Raw genomic sequence first — 18,030 nt, forward strand, 5'->3', positions numbered from 1 at the left:
CCTTTATTCTCTCCCAGTTCCTCCCTTCCTTCACCCACAAGTTGTATCGTTCACTTTCATCAGTGTCTAGTGAACTCTACTGCTGTACCTTTTCACCATTTTTCCCTCAAGTTCTGTACCCTCCCCCAACCCTTCCAAGATATACACTTGAATACATCATACATAAGGTAAAGAAGACAGAATCATCAAAAGCTTAAAAAGGAAAGAAAGGAAAACAAAAAAAGAGTTCTCTTGTTTTCATATCTTTTAGTTAATTTCAGTGTGCATATTATTTTATATAAATATACAGAGGCATGTAGGCATTGTGTCTTTGTGTTTCTCTCCTAAGAGCATCCTCTTTTTGTCTTGCTGTGTGTGAATATCCTGTATAATTTATCATATCCCGGTGTATTTTAGATCTAATTTCCACATATCAGAAAGAGCATGTGCTATGTGTCTCTCTGAGTTTAGCTTATCTCACTTAACATGATTTATTCTAGTTCCATCCATTTCCCTGCCAATGACATTATTTTATTCTTTCTAATGGCGGTGTAAAATTCTATTGTGTATATGTACCACATTTTTTTGGATCCACTCATCTATTGTGGGGGCATCTGGGCTGTTTCCATATCTTGGCTATTGTCAATAGTACAGCAATGAACATGGATGGGCCAGTGTTTTCTTATCAGCTCATGATGCTCAAGGTAGATGCCCAGAGTGGTATGGCTGGGTCATAGGGAAGGTCTATGTTTAGTTTTTTGAGGAACCTCTAGACTGCCATCCTGAGTGGTTGTCCTAGTTTACATTCCCATGAAGAGTTTAAGTATCCTGCTTGAGGACAAATTCTCCTATTCTTGTGCCTTGTGTTGTTTTGCAGGTTTTAGTTACCATTTACTGGCTGGGAAAAGCCGCAAACAGCTGTACTTCCTATAATGGAACCACACTCAACCTGAAGGAGTTTGAAGGATTGTTGGCTCAGATGCGAAAGGTAACTTGGCTCTTCTTTACCCCCAGGGGATTAGACAAGGTGGGAGAGCAACCCAGTTCCTGGTTTCAGGGTTGTGTTGACCAAAGATTCCATGTGCTCAAGGAAATGACCATTTGTCTGTGGATGATGTATTTGCCTCATGTGTCTCACATCTCCTGGAACTTTGATGCCCTTTGGAGAATGGAAGATCTGAGCTCCATCCCACTTTAAGTCTAAAAAGTGCTAATGTGATCTGTCAGTATATAGCTTGGTATGCAGGGAGCTCAGGACTTGAATTAAACAATGCAGTATTATACAAACGAACGAACACTTGTCTCTGCACTTTCTGCCTAAAGGTCATCTTGCTTGCCAGTCAGGGCGTTGGTGTGGGTGAGGTGATGCCAGCCAAGTTCTTGCAATGGTACCCACCCTGGCACCCACTGTACACAGGCTCTGAGAAACTGGAAGCATTCTGCATCTGGTGGACATTGTATTTGGATGGTCTGAAAATCCAGACACAGTGTGTGTGTGTGTGTGTGTGTATGTGTGTGTATGTGTGCATGTGTGTGTGCTGGTACTGAGACTTGAACTCAAGCCCTCCATTAGCCTTTTTCTTTAGGTCTGCTGTTCTACCACTTGAGCTACAGCTTCATTTCTGGCTCTGGCTGTTTGCTGGTGACTTGGAGATAAGAGTCCCACAAACTTTTCTCCCTCAGGGCTGGACTTGAACCTGGATCTGCATATGTCAGCTTCCTGAGTAGCTAGGATTACAGTAGCTAGGATTATTGATGCCCAGCTCCAGAACACATTTTTTAAAGCTTTGTTTATTGGGATTCTTTATGCTGTGTATACACACAGGTTGAAATAAGTTTAAAATTAATTTTTCTTTCACAAAGACTAGTCAGAATTTTTAATTTGCATTGTTCTAGTGGGGGGAAGGGATGTGTATAGTATCATTGACAATGTATTTAATACATCTACAGCCCTTATTATAGAGTCCTACATATTGTAGAAGGTATTCACAGAGGATTGGTGCTGCTATATATCAAAAGGATCTCCACAGGCATGGTGACAGTGGCCTGCCCCTCAGTCGGTCAGGAAAGCCTTACAAAGGAGGGGGGCTTAAATAAAAAACCAAGAGGATTTAACTACAGAACTCAGACTGAAAATGAGTCAAGCAGATCTCAGGGGAGAGAACCAGAAATTCAAAAGAGTAGCTTCTCCCCTTATGTCTTTTTCTCTCTTTTCTTGAATTTATTTTCCCTTTCAAAAAAAGACACAAGTACCTAATAGCTTCTGTAGGCCTGCCTGCTTCTAGCTCCTTCCTAGAGAGGCAAAAGAATGCATTACCCTGGCCCTAGGTATATGGCTCCAAGGAAGGGACCGTGCCAATCACTGGGACCAAGGGCAAAAGGGCCTCTGATTGTCCTGCCCTCCTCCTGTTTCAGAAGGTAAAAAGTATTGGCAGAAGAAAGGACACAGAGGGGAGGGGACATGACAGGTAACTAAATGTAAGACCTCTGCCAGTGTAGCCACTCGCACCAACTTCTATTCCTTTCACTGCTTTGCTTTTTCTCCATGCTATTTAACATCCATCCATCATGATATTTATCATCCATTGTCGCTACCGCCTCGACCACCAAGGAAGACGCGACACCGAACTCTTCTCTCTGCAGTTTATTCAGGACCTTTGAGCAATCTTCTGACCCCAACCCCGGGGAGAATTCCCCACAGCCTTAAGTACCCGCTGGGTAGCCAACCCTGATACGCCACGTGGGAACCACCAATAGGTTCAGGTGCGTGGAAGCAAGCCAGATTCTTTGCCTTAGCCATATAAGGAGTTGTTTACCACAGAGAGCACTCGCCATCGGGAAGGCGGAGGGCGGAAGCCGGCGCCATCTTCCAGGTGCGGCCTCTCGCAGCTCTCTACAATCCATTTATGATTTTCTGTTTATTTTTGTCTTTTCTACTAGAACAAGAAGCCCTGATGGACAGGTGTTTGTTGATTTTTGTGTCAAGAAGCCCTGATGGACAGGTGTTTGTTGATTTTTGTGTAACACTGTGTCTCCTACATAAAGCATGCTCTGTTATTATTGGTGAAGTGACTCATCTCCATAAGCACAGTGTGGTAGCAGAGAATGGGCAATCAGATTGGAAAAGTAGTATGTTCAGACATAATACAGTATGAAAAGTAGATCATACACATCACAAAGCAAGCAGAAAATGATGAAGGGTACAGCAACAGTTTATGGAGTTTCTCAAACACCCTAAGTCACTACCTGTCCCCCGTAATGCTCATCTCTCACCACAGGCAATAGGAAGAAGACAGAGGAGTGACAAATTCAGAAAATTCATGGGATCTAGTAGTGCCCACCCTTCTCATTAACCCACTTTTACTTGAGCACTGGCAGTTGGTGCAGTGGGCTGATGTTCAATCTTTTCTCCTTTCCTGGGGTGATCTGGGTTGAAGACAGAAAGCTACTGACTCCCAAGTTGGAAGGCAAGGAAATTAGACCCCCGCAAAGGATGACTATAGACTGTGTCAGCCTTTGGTATCTCCTGTCCTTCCCACAAAAACCTCACTTTGGGTGACCAAAACCCAAAGTTGATGAGGATGCCCACATCTTTATTTCTGGCTGGGGAAGAAGCCTTTTGTTTTCCCCTGAGCTCCAGCTTAGCCAAGGACACCCACAATGGCATGGTGTTCACTCTCCAAAATGGTGGTGGCATTCAGCTCCCATTGCTTGGGCTTGGTCAGAGTTTGGGCCGTGGCTGGCTACACTTGCGGGGTAGGGCAGCCGGTGTGCTGTTCGTGATCATCACTCGCTGTGAGAGAACAGCTGATGCTCCAGGAAGCCTCTTGCCTTTCCCTTCCTCCCCATCTCTTCTGTGGTCTATAGGTGTGGAGGTCGTGGAGCCCTCGGTCAAGCCTTTCTGATACATTTCCTTAAAACGCCAGTTTTGTAATGCTCTACCAAGTTGCTTTAGGCGTATCACTTCCGGATGTGAATGACCACCCTCTTTAGTGGGAAGCTGGACCCCAGGCACCTACATACAGGACATAAGTAGAGAAGAAGGGAGGAGGAGGATGTGGGTGTGCAGGTGTGGCCTTAACTGATAAACATTGTATTGTTTCTACTTTGAAATTTTATACCGGTGTGAACCGAGTCGCGATTATAAGCACAGCTGGTACTTTTAGAGTACTGTTTCTGCATGGTGCATTTTTCTGAATGCTTTCCAGGTATGAACGCGTTTAGTGCTCCCAGCAGCCCTGTGAGACAGGTGGGGCTACTTGTCCCGTTTTGCAGATGAGGGCCTCTGAGGTGAAATCATTTGCTCAAGGTCACACAGCTGGCATAGCACGGATGGCGCCAGGAAGGATTTAAACCCATTGAGTCTGGCTTCTGGAACCACGCTTTTAACCATTACTCTACTCTCCCTCTTTTTTACCTTGTTTTATTTTTTGTCGTGTGTGTAGTTCAGGGATCTAGTCATGAAGAACAATTCAGCAGGGGATATAGCCTACGTTTGCATCATTCATGCTAAGGAGGCAGTACGTATCTAGTAACAAAGGTGAAGATTTGGGTGGTGAAGCTGTAACTACATCAAAAATGATTGACTAGGGGCTGGGAAGGTGGCTCAGTGGTAGAGCGCTTGCCTTGCATGCTCGAGGCCCTGGGTTCGATTCCTCAGCACCACATAAGCAAAAAGAAAAAAGCCGGAAGTGGCGCTGTGGCTCAAGTGGTAGAGCGCTAGCCTTGAGCTGAAGAGCTGAGGGACAGTGCCCAGACCCAGAGTTCAGGCCCCACGACCGGACCCAAAAAAAGAAAAAATGATTGACTATTACTTTTCAGATTTTACCATTTGGAATTTGGAGATAGAATTGTGTTGGAATCATAACTTTGTCCCTTACTGTATGACTTTAAGTCACCTTATCTTTCTGATGTTCATCTTTTTTCTCTTCTATATGAGGGATAGTGCTAACCACATCATTCATTGGGTGGTGTCAAGGAATAAATAGCATGATCTAAAAAAATAAAAAACCACATATAACCAGGAATACATAAAAAAAAAAAACCACCACCACCTCTAAACCTAAATACATAGTAAATGTGCAATAAAGTGAACTTCTTTTCTTACCCATTTGGCCTGCTCTCCGTAGATAAATAATTCATAATAATAACTTGCATTTCCAAATAAATTAAATTTGAAACCATATCTAATTATGGTCTATATTTTTCAGTGAATCATAAATTCTTCCTTTTTCTAGCTCTTTGGGCCTGGCTTTTGTTCCAAGTCTGGGTTAACTTTTGACCTGCCAGTAAACGAACTTAATTTCCATAACTGAATGTCGGCCTTCCCCCTGGAGAAGGTCACATGGGGTTGTCTTCAGCCAGGCCATTTGACAACCTATGATTCAGGGGCATTAGTCAGGATGCAGAGATCTCTTCTCAGTGCTGCCCTTGTACTGTCTCCCACTCCCCTCATTTGATTCAAAACTGTGTGTGCCTGGTGACTTACAGCCCCCTCAGCCCCCTCCTGCCTTCCGCAGGGAAATCAGGCTACAGTGCTTTCTAGAAGCTGTGAGCAAGGACACTTCCTGCAAAGGCATTGCCCCCTGGGGCCTCTCAGAGAGTCTAGACCAGTTTCCAACATTGTTAATATGGAGAATCTTCATTTCTTTCTTTCTTTGGAATGCCCAGGGAACTTTCATGGTGAATCAGGGGAAACCCTCAGGATGACATTCCAGTCTTTGCCCATGAGAGCGTGCCCGTCTCCACAGTGGTGATTTTAAGCGACAGTCTGGAGGATATTAAATTGAGGTTTATCTTTGAGTGACTGGAGTTATTTTTGTTTTCGTCAGCCTGGCTATTGTAATGAATGCTAAGATGCTGGCGGGAACAAGGCTTTTATTCTAAAACGAGGGTGAGGATGGCTTTGACTGACCTTTCTCCTGTTGGAGTTTCAGTGTTTTAGTATGTGCCGCTTGTGCTGGAAAGAATTTATAATCACAGGCGGTCAAAGACAGCCATTGTTCTCCCTTCTCTGAACACGAACATGTGGGTCAGCTACAAGTGTTCTCAGCTCCCCCAGCGCCAAAGGCTGGCGGAGAGCGAGAGCATGCCTGGATTTTTCTGAGGCATGAGGAAAAAGCATTTTGCATATTTTTCATTGCTTTTTTTTTTTTTTTTGCCTGGAAAGACAGCCCCCTTTCAGTGCAGGAATTTCCCTCCAAGGTAACAGGAGATGGATGCTCACTGCTCCAGGATTTTCCAGCATTGATTGGGCTGCAAAAACAAATGCTGCCTGCATTTGCCGGGTAGCTTAGCATACCCGAGAACAGTCAGTCTGCAGGGCTACACGAGGGACTCGCGTCTCGTGGACAGACATGCAGTTATGGATTCCGAGAGACAGGTCAAGGTTAAGGTTTTGTTTTTGTTTTCATTGTTTTTTCATTTCTGTGTTCATTGATCAGTGTATTCTTAGGAATTCAGTTTTGTGTACCTCTGTTCGTAGTTTCCTTTGCTTATTTCCCCCTCAGCCCCTTCCTTTTCCACATTAGGGAGCATGAGTTACTTGGGGCTTTGTTGTTGTTCATGTGCAATGCACACAGTTTTCTGGTTGGGAAAATGTAGCAGCGCACAGTTGAATGGGGCACCCTGCCCCTGCCGGTCTTCCTGCTGTCGCTTTCCAGATTAATTTGATATGCTGGATTTTTTTTTTCTTTTTTGAGAGCTGACATTACAGGCTCGGTGTGTCTTGCAGCAAAGTCTGTAATTGCTTACTTTCTGGACAGGAGACTGATGACATTGAGAGCCCTAAACGCAGCATCCGAGACAGTGGCTACATCGACTGCTGGGATTCAGAGCGCAGCGACTCCCTCTCCCCGCCTCGCCACGGCAGAGATGATTCCTTCGACAGCCTGGACTCGTTTGGCTCCCGCTCCCGGCAGACCCCTTCTCCAGATGTAGTGCTCAGGGGAAGCAGTGATGGTAGGTCGGAACCCTCATAAAGGACACGCCTTGCAAATGAATCATTAGGGGGGGGTGCCTGATTGCAGGCAGAGACTGGGTGCTGGCAAGGCAGAACACCATATTCACCTGGCTGGAGCCTGGTAAGTCTATAAACGGATAGGGGAGGGGGAGGGAATCCACCCTCTGTGAATGATGTGTCTCCTAGTTCTCAGAATTTGGGTTGGCTTTGCCAGTAGTTTATTTGAGCACTGCTCCAGTGAGCATATCTTCTGTTGGAAAATGGGTTACATCATTCCTCCCTTGGTCTCCGTGAATCAGGACACGGTGCAGACCATGAGCTCATAAAGTGTGCTCAAGTTTATATACTCGGGCTACGAGGAAGGGAAATGTTTAGTGAGTGCCATGCTAGGGTAAGTGAAAACGGATCAACTTCCAACGAACTGGAAATGAGCTACACACACATTTCGGAAAGTTCTGAAGCCTGAGATTGTGCAACTTCATAAGCACTTTTTTTGGGCAGTCGGTTTGATGCTCAGGATACCTGAGTGGTTGCCTAGTACCATGCAGGTGGCCGTTAATATAGTGAACACAACCCAGCCCTACCTGCTTGTCCCAGGGCTGCTGGTTTGATTTATATCACCTGTATGGAATGATCTGTTTCTTTTTAAAAAAAATAATAAAATGGGTGGCCATGTACCGTGATGCAGACTTAACACCCACTTTTTAGAAGCTGTTGGCCTTTGTGCTTTCAGGAAAGTGGCTTGGATCTGTGTATATAAACTTGTGGTGAGACACCACCGCTGGTGGGGGATTTTTTTGTTTCTATTTTTGAGTAACTATTGCACGGTGGATGATAATGCGTATTGCACTTACTGACTCCAACTCTCTGAGAGCAAAATTATCTTTAGTAGTTAAACTATACCTTTCAGGTATAAAATTCTATGCTGCTAGAATGCTTGGGTATTTCCTGTGTGCAGGTTCCAAGTTAGCACAGACTATCTCATTTATTCACAAATTTTGGACATGCACAGCAAATCACCTCGTCCTCCTCAGGAGCTAGGAAACATGCCTTCTTATCCTTGTTTAACAGCCTTGCCTTTAAGAGTTTAAGTAACTGCCCCAAGATTATTAAGGAACAGAGAATTAGCATACCAATGTCAGCCTCAAGAAGTGTGCTCTTAAATTTAATTCTTAGGCTATTAGGCCTAATTCACTCACACATCTTTGTCTTAACCTAATAGATGTTTTGGTTTTTGAATGGCTCAAAACTAATACTTTTGTTTAGGACTTACACTTGCTTAGTTCATGGATTAGCCTGAGGGCCACGTGTTATGTGACTCCTAAAGAATTCCCTGATATATTGTGAGCTGCTTGAAAAACATTTCTAAAATTTTATTTGACATCTTAAGTACCATCCTCAGTACTACAAGTTAAACACCAACGCATGATCTAATTAGGCTTTCGTATATAACCAAATTTAGATTTGCTTTTATAAAATACATCTTAACCAAACTATTTCCTCCATATTGTTTTCATTTTTTTAAAAAAATGCTTTCTGTTTAATGCTGTTGTTTTGGGGTTTTTTTATAACTGCTAATATATCTACATTAGCAGTTTATTACCAGATGGTTTGTTCTGTCACTAGCTTTCAGGGGTTCTGAATTCATAATAAAGGACATCTTGAAAGGATTTAAGATGGGGATTACTAATATTATACTAATATGTACCAAGGCATAATTTAGCTCTCAGCAATTAAGACTGATAAGCTAGAGTCTGTTTATAAATGTTTTCTCCATTTAAAGAATTACATGGGATTGGGCTTTACAAAACACCAATCAGCTTGATACCTTAGGGCTTGTCTTTCTCTAAACTAATCAAGACCTGGTAAGTTAAAAAGGAAAAAAGAAAATGAAGAAAGAGAAAGCAAAACAACATTTTTAATCTGCCTTCTTAAAAAATGCAATATAATCTTAGCCAAATTTATGTTGGAATTCACAAGTTTATGGCAATTTTTGAAATGATGGTAATCAAGAACCAAATTACAACAATTAGGAGGGGTCTTTCCTTGATATTCTTCAACTCTATTGGGTCAGTATGGGCAGCTTTCATTTTATTATTATTGGTACCCACTAACCCATTCCACATAGACAGTCTAATTCCACACTCAGAGAAGGCTCATGATGCTGTGGATAGGACACACAAGCTTCTGGATAGAAATGCCAGAACCTCCTGGGTTAAAATTCAGCCAAGCTGTCTTGCTAGATACTCACATCCTTCCTCATATTCACTATGGACCTCACTAAAGAGGAAATACAAAGCTTTCTGCTCAGGTGCTTTGAATATTGATAACATATTTCATACATATGGTCCATTGTGTTCTCTGGTAGGGGGGTAAGGTGAGACAGGGTATGTAGCTCAGACTGGCTAGGAACTTGGTACATTGCCAAGGCTGGCCTCGAACTTGTGATCCTTCTGTTCTACCTCCCAAGTGTTGGGATTCTAGGCATAGGTTACCACACTCAATGAACATTCTTACATTTTATATAGAAGAGGAGTTAAAAAAGGGAAAAAAGAAACGAGTAAAATTAAAGGGCTTGAGGATTGAGGAAGATTAAATAATGTGTTGGAATGTGTGTGGCAAGTGGCAAGGATATGTGAAGAAAGAGAGGGGAACAGAAGGAAGGAAAGGAAGAAAAAAGGAAGGAATGTAGGATAGATAAAAGGAAGGAAGAAAGGTAGGAGCAAAGGAAGGAAAGCAGGAAAGGCAGGAAGCAAATATCTAGAGAGAAAATTAGCCACATAGGATGGAAGGGTCAGACTCTAAGAAAGCAATATCATCATCATTGTGTTTTCCCAACTTTGACTATACATGAAGAAACCACATTGGTAAATTTCCTTATTCACAGGATGAAGTAAAGCCAAAACCCTGTTTTAGATAAGGCAACCTCTACTGTTTACGGAGGGCCTAGGTGCAGCTTCTTCCTGGGTGCTTTGTTTCATCTCATTCAAGCTCTATGACACCCCAGGAGAACCGTGGTTTCAGCTCTGTGTAGCCCGGGAGGACCTGAAGATGAAAGAGTTGTGAGCTCCCAGGGCCACACAGCTAGCAGGAGGTAGAACTGAAATGAGACCCAGGGCTCTAAGTCCATAAAACTACACATTTTTTCAACTAAGCCACTCTACTCTGGGATTTCTGCAAGTGAACATTTCTTTAAACCCTCTGTTTAAGACATTTGTCAGAAAATAATAGAGGTGGGTGAAGTTGGTGCCTTTCTATGTTAAACAGTGCATTTTGAGACTTTGACCCAGGATATGTGATCATATGCTCTAGATTTATACACCAACCCAGGTTCATAGATATAAGATTTTAGAACTTAGGACCCTGAAGCAACTCAAATTTATTACTATGCTTTTTCACTTGATGGGGTAATCATTTTGTTTTAATCATTTATTCAACAGGGTATAATACTTCCTATACCCGTGACACCCTAAGCAAATGTGCCATGAAGGGAAGATCTTAGGAATCTGGGATTCCCAAGGATGTCTCCAACCAGCCATGGCAGGGCCGGGGTCTGGGGGGAAGGGGGTGCACATGGGGGGACTTTAGCTTATCAGAATTACTTCCACATTTATAATACAGGGCTACTACAGTGGGGAAATAAATCTTAAAGCTTCACCAGGCATGTCAAGTCACAGGAGGCTCTAAACATTCCACTTTGACATTGAGACCGATACAGTTGTGAAGACTTATGGAAGCCAGGTGCTGATGGCTCATGCTTGTAATCCTAGCTACACCAGAGGCTGAGATCTGAGGATTCTGGTTTAAAACCAGAGCAGGCAGGAAAGTCTGTGAGACTCTTCTCTCTAATGAACTGCCAAAAAGTGGGAGGTGGAGCCGTGGCCCACGTGGTAGAGTGCTTAACCTTGGGTAAAAAAGTGCAAGGACAATGTCACCTGCCCTGAGTTCAAGCCTCAGGGCCAGCATGAGAGAAAAAAAAAAAAAAAAAACACTTGTAGAAAAAGGGCTGAGTAATTAATCAGATCCTAACAAAGTCATGAAATAGTCGAAATTTCAGTAGGAAGACTGAAAGCAAGTGGCATGAATAATTTATTTCGTGAATATTTCATGTACAACAATGAACAACTTGTTTATGGCCAGTACTTTTTAACTTTTATAATCTTTTAAAAGCCATTCTATCATTGAATGTCCAGGGACAATCAGTTCATTTCCATTTTACAGACAAGGACAGTCAAATGTGTTAGACAAGCTTAGCAACCCACAGCCCATTTCTCAAGAACCACAAGTATGAAGACACAAGAAGCAGGCCACATTTGTTAAACACCCAGTGCCAAGTACAGACTTAATCATTTTACATGGGGCCCATTGTTCCAACAGTCCTATAAATCAGTTGACACTAATACCTTTCTTTTACACACTGGAAAATGAAGGCCTAAAGTGGTAACATGCAAAGCCTTGTTGCTAAAGAGACTAAATGAAGCAAATTCTGACCCTACTCTATGCCATCTGCCACGGTACCCCATGCCTTGGCTTTATGTTGAAGGCTCTTTCCTTGAGTGTAAGTAGGGTTGTTTCTTTCTGTTGTCAACTGACATGTTAATACTCTCATGGATTAAAATTGTTCAATCACCATTAAAATGGTGGCTACTTATACAATCTTGATCGTCTTAACGACAACTTCATTCTAACGCATCTTAGAAATTGAACAGATAAGACTTGGACAGCAAGAATACCATAAAATTATCGGTGCTGTTACCCAACAGAAGGCTGCTGTAGGCAGCAGTGCGTTGGTTTGCATTGTCCGAAATGCTCTTGAAGCGAAACCAAGGCAGTTACTGGTCCTCAGAGGATCTAAGGATGCCCTCTGGGAACAAATGTGCTCAACCCTCTTAAAACTATGTGGCACGAGGTGGAAATATAATGCACGCAAGGGGAAGGCAGATTGTAAGACTACAGGGATCATAGGAAGAAAAGTTTGCCTCCAGCTATGGGGATGGCAGGAAAATATGCTGCCACTTTTGGAGGATAAAGCATTGGCGTCATCTAATTGATCCCTGTTTTGAATTCCTGTTGTCTTCTATGTCTGTGCTCCTTGACTACAAGTTAGATCCTCCAGGTACTCTGTGGTTGGGTTAAAGACACCTCAAAGACCAAATCCCTGTGGATCCTGACGTGTCAGAATCAACATATGGTAGTTGCTCATTGAAGACCTCCGCTGGGAGCTGATAGCTTTTTTCCTTTGAGAGTTGTGAATCTCAGCAGGCATATAGTTCTACTGCAAATGTATTGCCCTTTGTCATTGCAAACAGAGTTGGGCTTACCTTACCATTATTTTAAAACAAACAAATACTTTAGGGCTTGTGTTTTGTTTATCCTGATTAGAATTGAGAGCAGTTCTCAAAGTAACCTAATTTAAATGGATACTTATTTTGTTGTTGTTTCTATTTACTTCTTTATTTTGGCTTGAACACAGGCCTTGTGCTTCCTAGGCAGATGCTGTACCACTTGGGTCAGCTCTCTTTGGCTTTGGGTTAATTTTCAGATAGGGTCTTATATGTTTGTCCCAAGGGCAGCCTTGGGCATGATCTTCCTACTTGTACCTTCCGTGTAGCTTGAATGCACAGACCAACACACCTGACTTGTTGATTGAGGTAGGGTCTTGCTAACTTTTACCCAGTCTGGCATGAAACCATGATTCTCTGGATCTCGACCTCCTAAGTAGATGGGATTACAGGCATGCACCACCATGCTTGGCCCTTAGAAGGATCCTTTGGTTTTCAGCAACTCATTTAAGGAAGGAATCCCTGAGACCTGCAAATTCCATCAGACACTGTCTTGCTAGCCCTGCACGCTTTGCCTGCATCCATCCTCTCTCCCTAGGGAGAGGAAGTGACTCCGAATCCGACTTGCCTCATCGGAAGCTGCCAGATGTGAGGAAGGATGATATGTCTGCACGACGGACTTCCCACGGTGAGCCGAAATCAGCAGTGCCTTTCAACCAGTACCTCCCAAACAAGAGCAACCAGACAGCCTATGTCCCTGCCCCTCTGAGAAGGAAGAAGGCAGAGCGAGAGGAGTACCGGAAGAGCTGGAGTACTGCCACTTCCCCCCTGGGTGGGGAGAGGCCCTTCAGGTAAGTCCCCAGCCTGAGTCTGTCTCCTTCTTGGAGAAGCTGGGTGTGAATGAGTCGGGACTTAAATGTATGAGTACCAACCGAGGTGGGCAGGACAGAGCCTTGCAGAGTCCGTGGTGATAAATAGCAGCTCCAGAAGATTCCTAGAACACAGCTACAAAGTGAATTGTTTGTTCATCTCTCTCCTTCAATCTCTCTGTGTATGTGTATATTTCTTCTTATGTACTGGCTTCCTCTTAGGATTTAGAGACTCCGTGGTAAACAAGGTAACACAATCTACTTGTACTGTCTCTGATTTTCCATCCATTATACATTTTGTGAAAAGTTGTAATTATTGCCGAGTGCAGGTGGCTCAGGAGACTGAGCTACTCAGGAGACTGAGATCTGAGAATTTCAGTTCAAAGCCAGCCAGGGCAAGAAAGTTTGTGAGATTCTTAACTTCCAGTTAACCAGAAAAATACAAAATAAAACAATAAGCTGGAAGTGGAGCTGTGGTTCAGCTCATGGAATGCTAGCCTTGAGCACAAAACTCAGCACAGCACCTAGGCCCTGAGTTCAAGGAATGGCACCAATTAAAATAGGAAGGAAGGAAGGAAGGAGAGGGAAGGAAGGAAGGAAGATTTAATTAATGAGCTGAAGAGCTCAGGGACAAATTTCACCTTTCCGGGCAGAAAAAGAAAATCTTCCTTTCGAGATCAAGTTCAGAACAGCTCTTAATGTTTACGGCATGAGGTATTGTATTAGTGAACAAATGGCTTCCTCTAGTTGTGGTCACATTCCCTGGATCACACCCTACGCTTTGATTTGTCTTAAGTGCAAGTGGTATCAGCATGGCTGGGGAATGCGCATGTGCGCCCCAGCGGGTCTGTTACCTTGGTAAACTGTAGTCTCCTCCCCACTAGCTATCCTGAAACCATAGAGGAGGAGGGAAGTGAAGTGGGGTCTCCTACTGAAGAAGACCCAGTGGGCCCGATGGGCCCGGCTGGTGTGTTAGAACCAACCCACTGCAGCAGGGAGGAGCAGCCTCCCCAAGAGGCGTCTGTGATGGTTCCAGTTCCCAAGCTGGATGACAAAGACAAGATGGAACTCCAGAAGCGCAGGAGACTGGAGCAAGCTGGAATCAAGGTCACGCCTGCTGCCCAGCGCTTTGCCAGGTTAGCTGTGCTGGCCGATGGCTGGCCTGGCTGGCCTTCTGCATGTGGGCAGGTCTGGAATCTGTGCAGCCAGTGGGACTTACCTCCTTCTCCTGCTTCCTGCTTGCCCACCGTGTCATTCCTCACTGCTTCCAAGAAACAGCTAGATGCTGGCCTTTGCAGAGGTTTCTGCTGAGGCCTTGGCTTTCTTAAGTGGAAGTAGTCTGCTCTGGGTTGCTTGATTAGACCAGGCTGGTACTGTAATCCTGGTTTGAGCTGGGGGATTTACCCAGCGATAACTTTTTGTCTTTCTGTTGTTTGTGGCTTGTTGGTTTTCATATTCTTCCTAAATGGCTCCTTATCCCACCTCACACATCAGTAGAAACCTAGTGTTTTTGAAGAGGGGAACACCCCTTCAGCAAGAATTACAAACCCTACTTACTCTCTTTGTCTTAAGGGCTTAGTAAGGAGATTGAATTTCTTAGTCTCTCTTTGCTTTAGCAAAATTGATTCAAAAGCGAAGAATGGAGTAAGGATTTCTTTTAATTGTATAATCATGGTGGCCTCCTAAGGCCTATGAGATGAAGACCATCAACAATTAAAGGAAACCATAGTTCTCTCTTTTTAAGTAGTGTTCTGAAAGACTGGTTAATTTTTCTTCTGTAAAAACCACAATGATCCTTGTAACTAAAGGTGGCAGCCAGCATTTATAGGACAATAAATGTTCATTTCAGTTTGACACTTGAAATTCTTTTACTTCTTGCTATTCCATTTAATTCTAAAAGGCAGGTAATGTACTCATTTTTCAGAACAGGAAACAGGATCGGTGATTGTCAATGAATCTGGGCCTGGGCACTGTCCCTGAGCATTTCAGCTCAAGAGGAGTGCTCTACCACTTGAGTCACAGCACCACTTTGGGTTTTCAGGTGGTTAATTGGAGATAAGAGTCTCATAACTTTCCTGGCCAGGCTGGCTTTGAGCTACAATCCTCAGATCTCAACCTCCTGAGTAGCTAGGATTACCACAGACATTCTGTAAATTTAATTCAAAGATTCTACATCTAGAAGATTTTCTTGTACCAGAGATCAAGCAAGATGTTGCGAATACAGTACAAAACTGAGTGATAGGGGCTGGGAAGGTGGCTCAGTGGTAGAGTGCTTGCCTTGCATGCCTGAGACCCTGGGTTTGATTCTTCAGCACCACATAAGCAAAAAGAAAAAAGCCAGAAGTGAAGCTGTGGCTCAAGTGGTAGAGCACTAGCCTTGAGCTGAAGAGCTGAGGGACAGTGCCCAGGACCAGAATTCAGGCCCCACGACCGGACCAAAAAAGAAAAAACAAAACAAAAAACAAAAAAACAACTGGGTAATATTCTTCACTGTGAACCATGGTTTGGTCTTCTCTTTCGTCTCTCTTAAAGACTCAGGTATAGTGAGTATTACTAAGTTATATAGCTAAGACTAGGGATTTATTTAGCCAAATTTAATCTATATATCTTTGATAACCCATGCCTCTATTTGTTTTAAATCACATCTGTGAAGTTGTTAAGCTAAAGTTTCCCACGGGAGTTTCTTGAAGCTTATTGAGCTAGCACAGGAAGACAGATGTGGAAAAATGGAGTATTTGACAGGGTGGAAATTTTTTTTAAAAAATATCCTCAGACACTTCAGTAACTCAGAGGCATATTTCTCAATAAAACATTGAGCTTTTCTATGACAAATCCCATTCTCTAAGCAAATGTAGTTGAAAATATAATTCTGATGGATGGATATAATATTTCTGTGGTCAGTTTTTGCTCCCATTCATGTTTCTTGTTCTCCCTCTCAACTTTGACCTATTTCATCTACAAGAACTCTAGGAAGACATATTTGCAGGTCAATGGGTATCATCCCACCTCAGACTTTCTAACTTAGCTTTTTAGAATTGGGTTTGAGTTTCAGTCAATGATGTATCTTCACAGAGAATGTTTTCAATAGCAAAACAACACAGTGGTTTCAATCATCCAGGGTTTTTTTCCCCAGCTGTCCAGAGACAGATTTATTTCAGCTGCTAGTTCACTTCTAGAAGTTTTATATATACCATGCCACCAGCCTGGTGTGTCTATGTTTTTGTCACATTACTTTTTGCAAGCCACTATAGAGTTGTGAGTCATTCTAAGTTTATCCACATTTGGGATCCTGCTTTTAATGTGGCAGAAAGTTGCTTAACTGGAATGTAATGCATAGCATGAAGAAGAAAAGGATTCTTGCTGTCTGGAAAATAAGAATATAAATCACTAAAATATGCCAGTGTCTCTCAAAGCATTTTAACCTTGGCCTCCTGTTTTGACATCCTGCTGGATCGCAGCCAGTACATTTTTTAATCCAACAATGAATCCAATGAGAGATCCAAGAGAGTTTCAATCTCTCTCTCTCTTCTCCCTGCCTATATTGGGCTTTAACTCAGGGCCTCACACTCTATATTAGGTTTTTTTTTGCTCATGGATTAGTTTTGTTAGGCTGGTTTCGAACTATGAGCCTCAGAACTCAGCCTTCTGAGTTGGGATTACAGGCATGAGCCACTAGCACTTGTTTCCAAGATACTTCTTGGGGCCCATTTCTCAGCTGGGAGAGTCTAGGTTTGCAGAGACAAGTGAGAATGCTGTGCATGTGGCTTGCAGGGTCAGGAGCATTAACACTAAAAGAAACTTTACTTTTATAGACTGTTTTTCTGTTTGCGTCCCAAGGACTCTCAAACACCTCCTTGCATTAATTTAAGGAGCAAAGGCGCCTGTCATTCCATTTCATATGAGGTTGACATCCAAAAGTCTCACGCTTCTTGTAAAACAATCTGTTAGAGATATCTTAGCATCCAGGAACAGTCTGTAGAACTGCTTAATAAATGTGTGGCATTTGATATTTATTAGAGTTTCCATCAAAGTAAAAAAAGTTAAAAACTACTTTTTCTTCTGTTTATTTTCTGGTCATGTTAACTTAATTACGCTCCCTCCACCATAGAACTCTGCCAAAGAAGCCAGATTTCTGGGTTTTTTTTCTTTTAAGAGGATAAAATAAAAACCAAGATTCACTTCCTCTGAATTAAAATACCATGGAGATTTGAGTTCTCTTATTTGGTGTTTCCCATTGGAGAAGTAAACTTAAAAAAAAAAGACTAAATTATAGGCTTCATGTGATTGTACTCTTTTCTAATTGTTTGCATATGTTTCAGCACTCAGTATTTTCTGAGCTAGTCTGTGAATCTTCTCAATCACATAGTAATTAATTACAGAGGGGAAAATATCTCCCAGGAACAACAGACATTCTAGAAATCTTTGGACGAGGAGCAGATGTAGTCAAGTGCCAGACACGTATTCTTCCTCTACCTCTTGCAGTTGCTGACTCCCTGATTCTTGCTGTATAGTTTCTTGGGTCTTGGCAGACACAGAACATGCATCCACCTTTGTCACTTTCTGCCTGGAGGTGGGATGAGTGGGGAGATTTCTGGAGTTCCCTGACATTCCTGAGAGAGCTCATAGGCTTTTCGGGAGAGCCTCGTTTCTTTGAATAGAACACATTGACTGCCAAGCTGAGTGCCTTGCCAAGTGTAAAAGGATGAGAGAAAATGTCAGCTCTTCCTTACTTTAAATCATTATCTCATTTGCTTTGAAATATCTAAATTTTAGAAAGCCTGAGACAGGACTTTTTTTTTCCCCATCCTGTCCCCTGCTTTGGGGCCACAGGTCCTGTTATGATGGTTTTCCATGAAGACAATGGGCTAGCAAGTTGTAAGCTCTTTTTTTCATTGTATGATGGACTGGGTTTCCTTCCAGCAAGTGCTGTGTACCAAAG

The 18,030-nt window shown here is 42.9% G+C and overlaps 1 protein-coding gene across 5 annotated transcripts in view; it reads left to right on the forward strand.

The window, feature by feature from the left end:
- Limch1 (LIM and calponin homology domains 1) overlaps positions 1–18,030 on the forward strand; it is a 308,334-nt gene that overhangs the window by 221,355 nt on the left and 68,949 nt on the right. For all 5 annotated transcript variants that reach the window (XM_013009081.1, XM_013009082.1, XM_013009085.1 and 2 more), the window contains exons 6-8: positions 857–967; positions 6,744–6,939; positions 12,821–13,073. In XM_013009081.1, coding sequence (XP_012864535.1) covers positions 857–967; positions 6,744–6,939; positions 12,821–13,073 — 560 coding nt within the window. The remainder of the gene's footprint in view (positions 1–856; positions 968–6,743; positions 6,940–12,820; positions 13,074–18,030) is intronic.

The sequence above is a fragment of the Dipodomys ordii genome, unplaced genomic scaffold (genome assembly GCF_000151885.1).
Source record: "Dipodomys ordii isolate 6190 unplaced genomic scaffold, Dord_2.0 Scaffold8, whole genome shotgun sequence".
Classification (NCBI taxonomy): Eukaryota; Metazoa; Chordata; class Mammalia; order Rodentia; family Heteromyidae; genus Dipodomys; species Dipodomys ordii.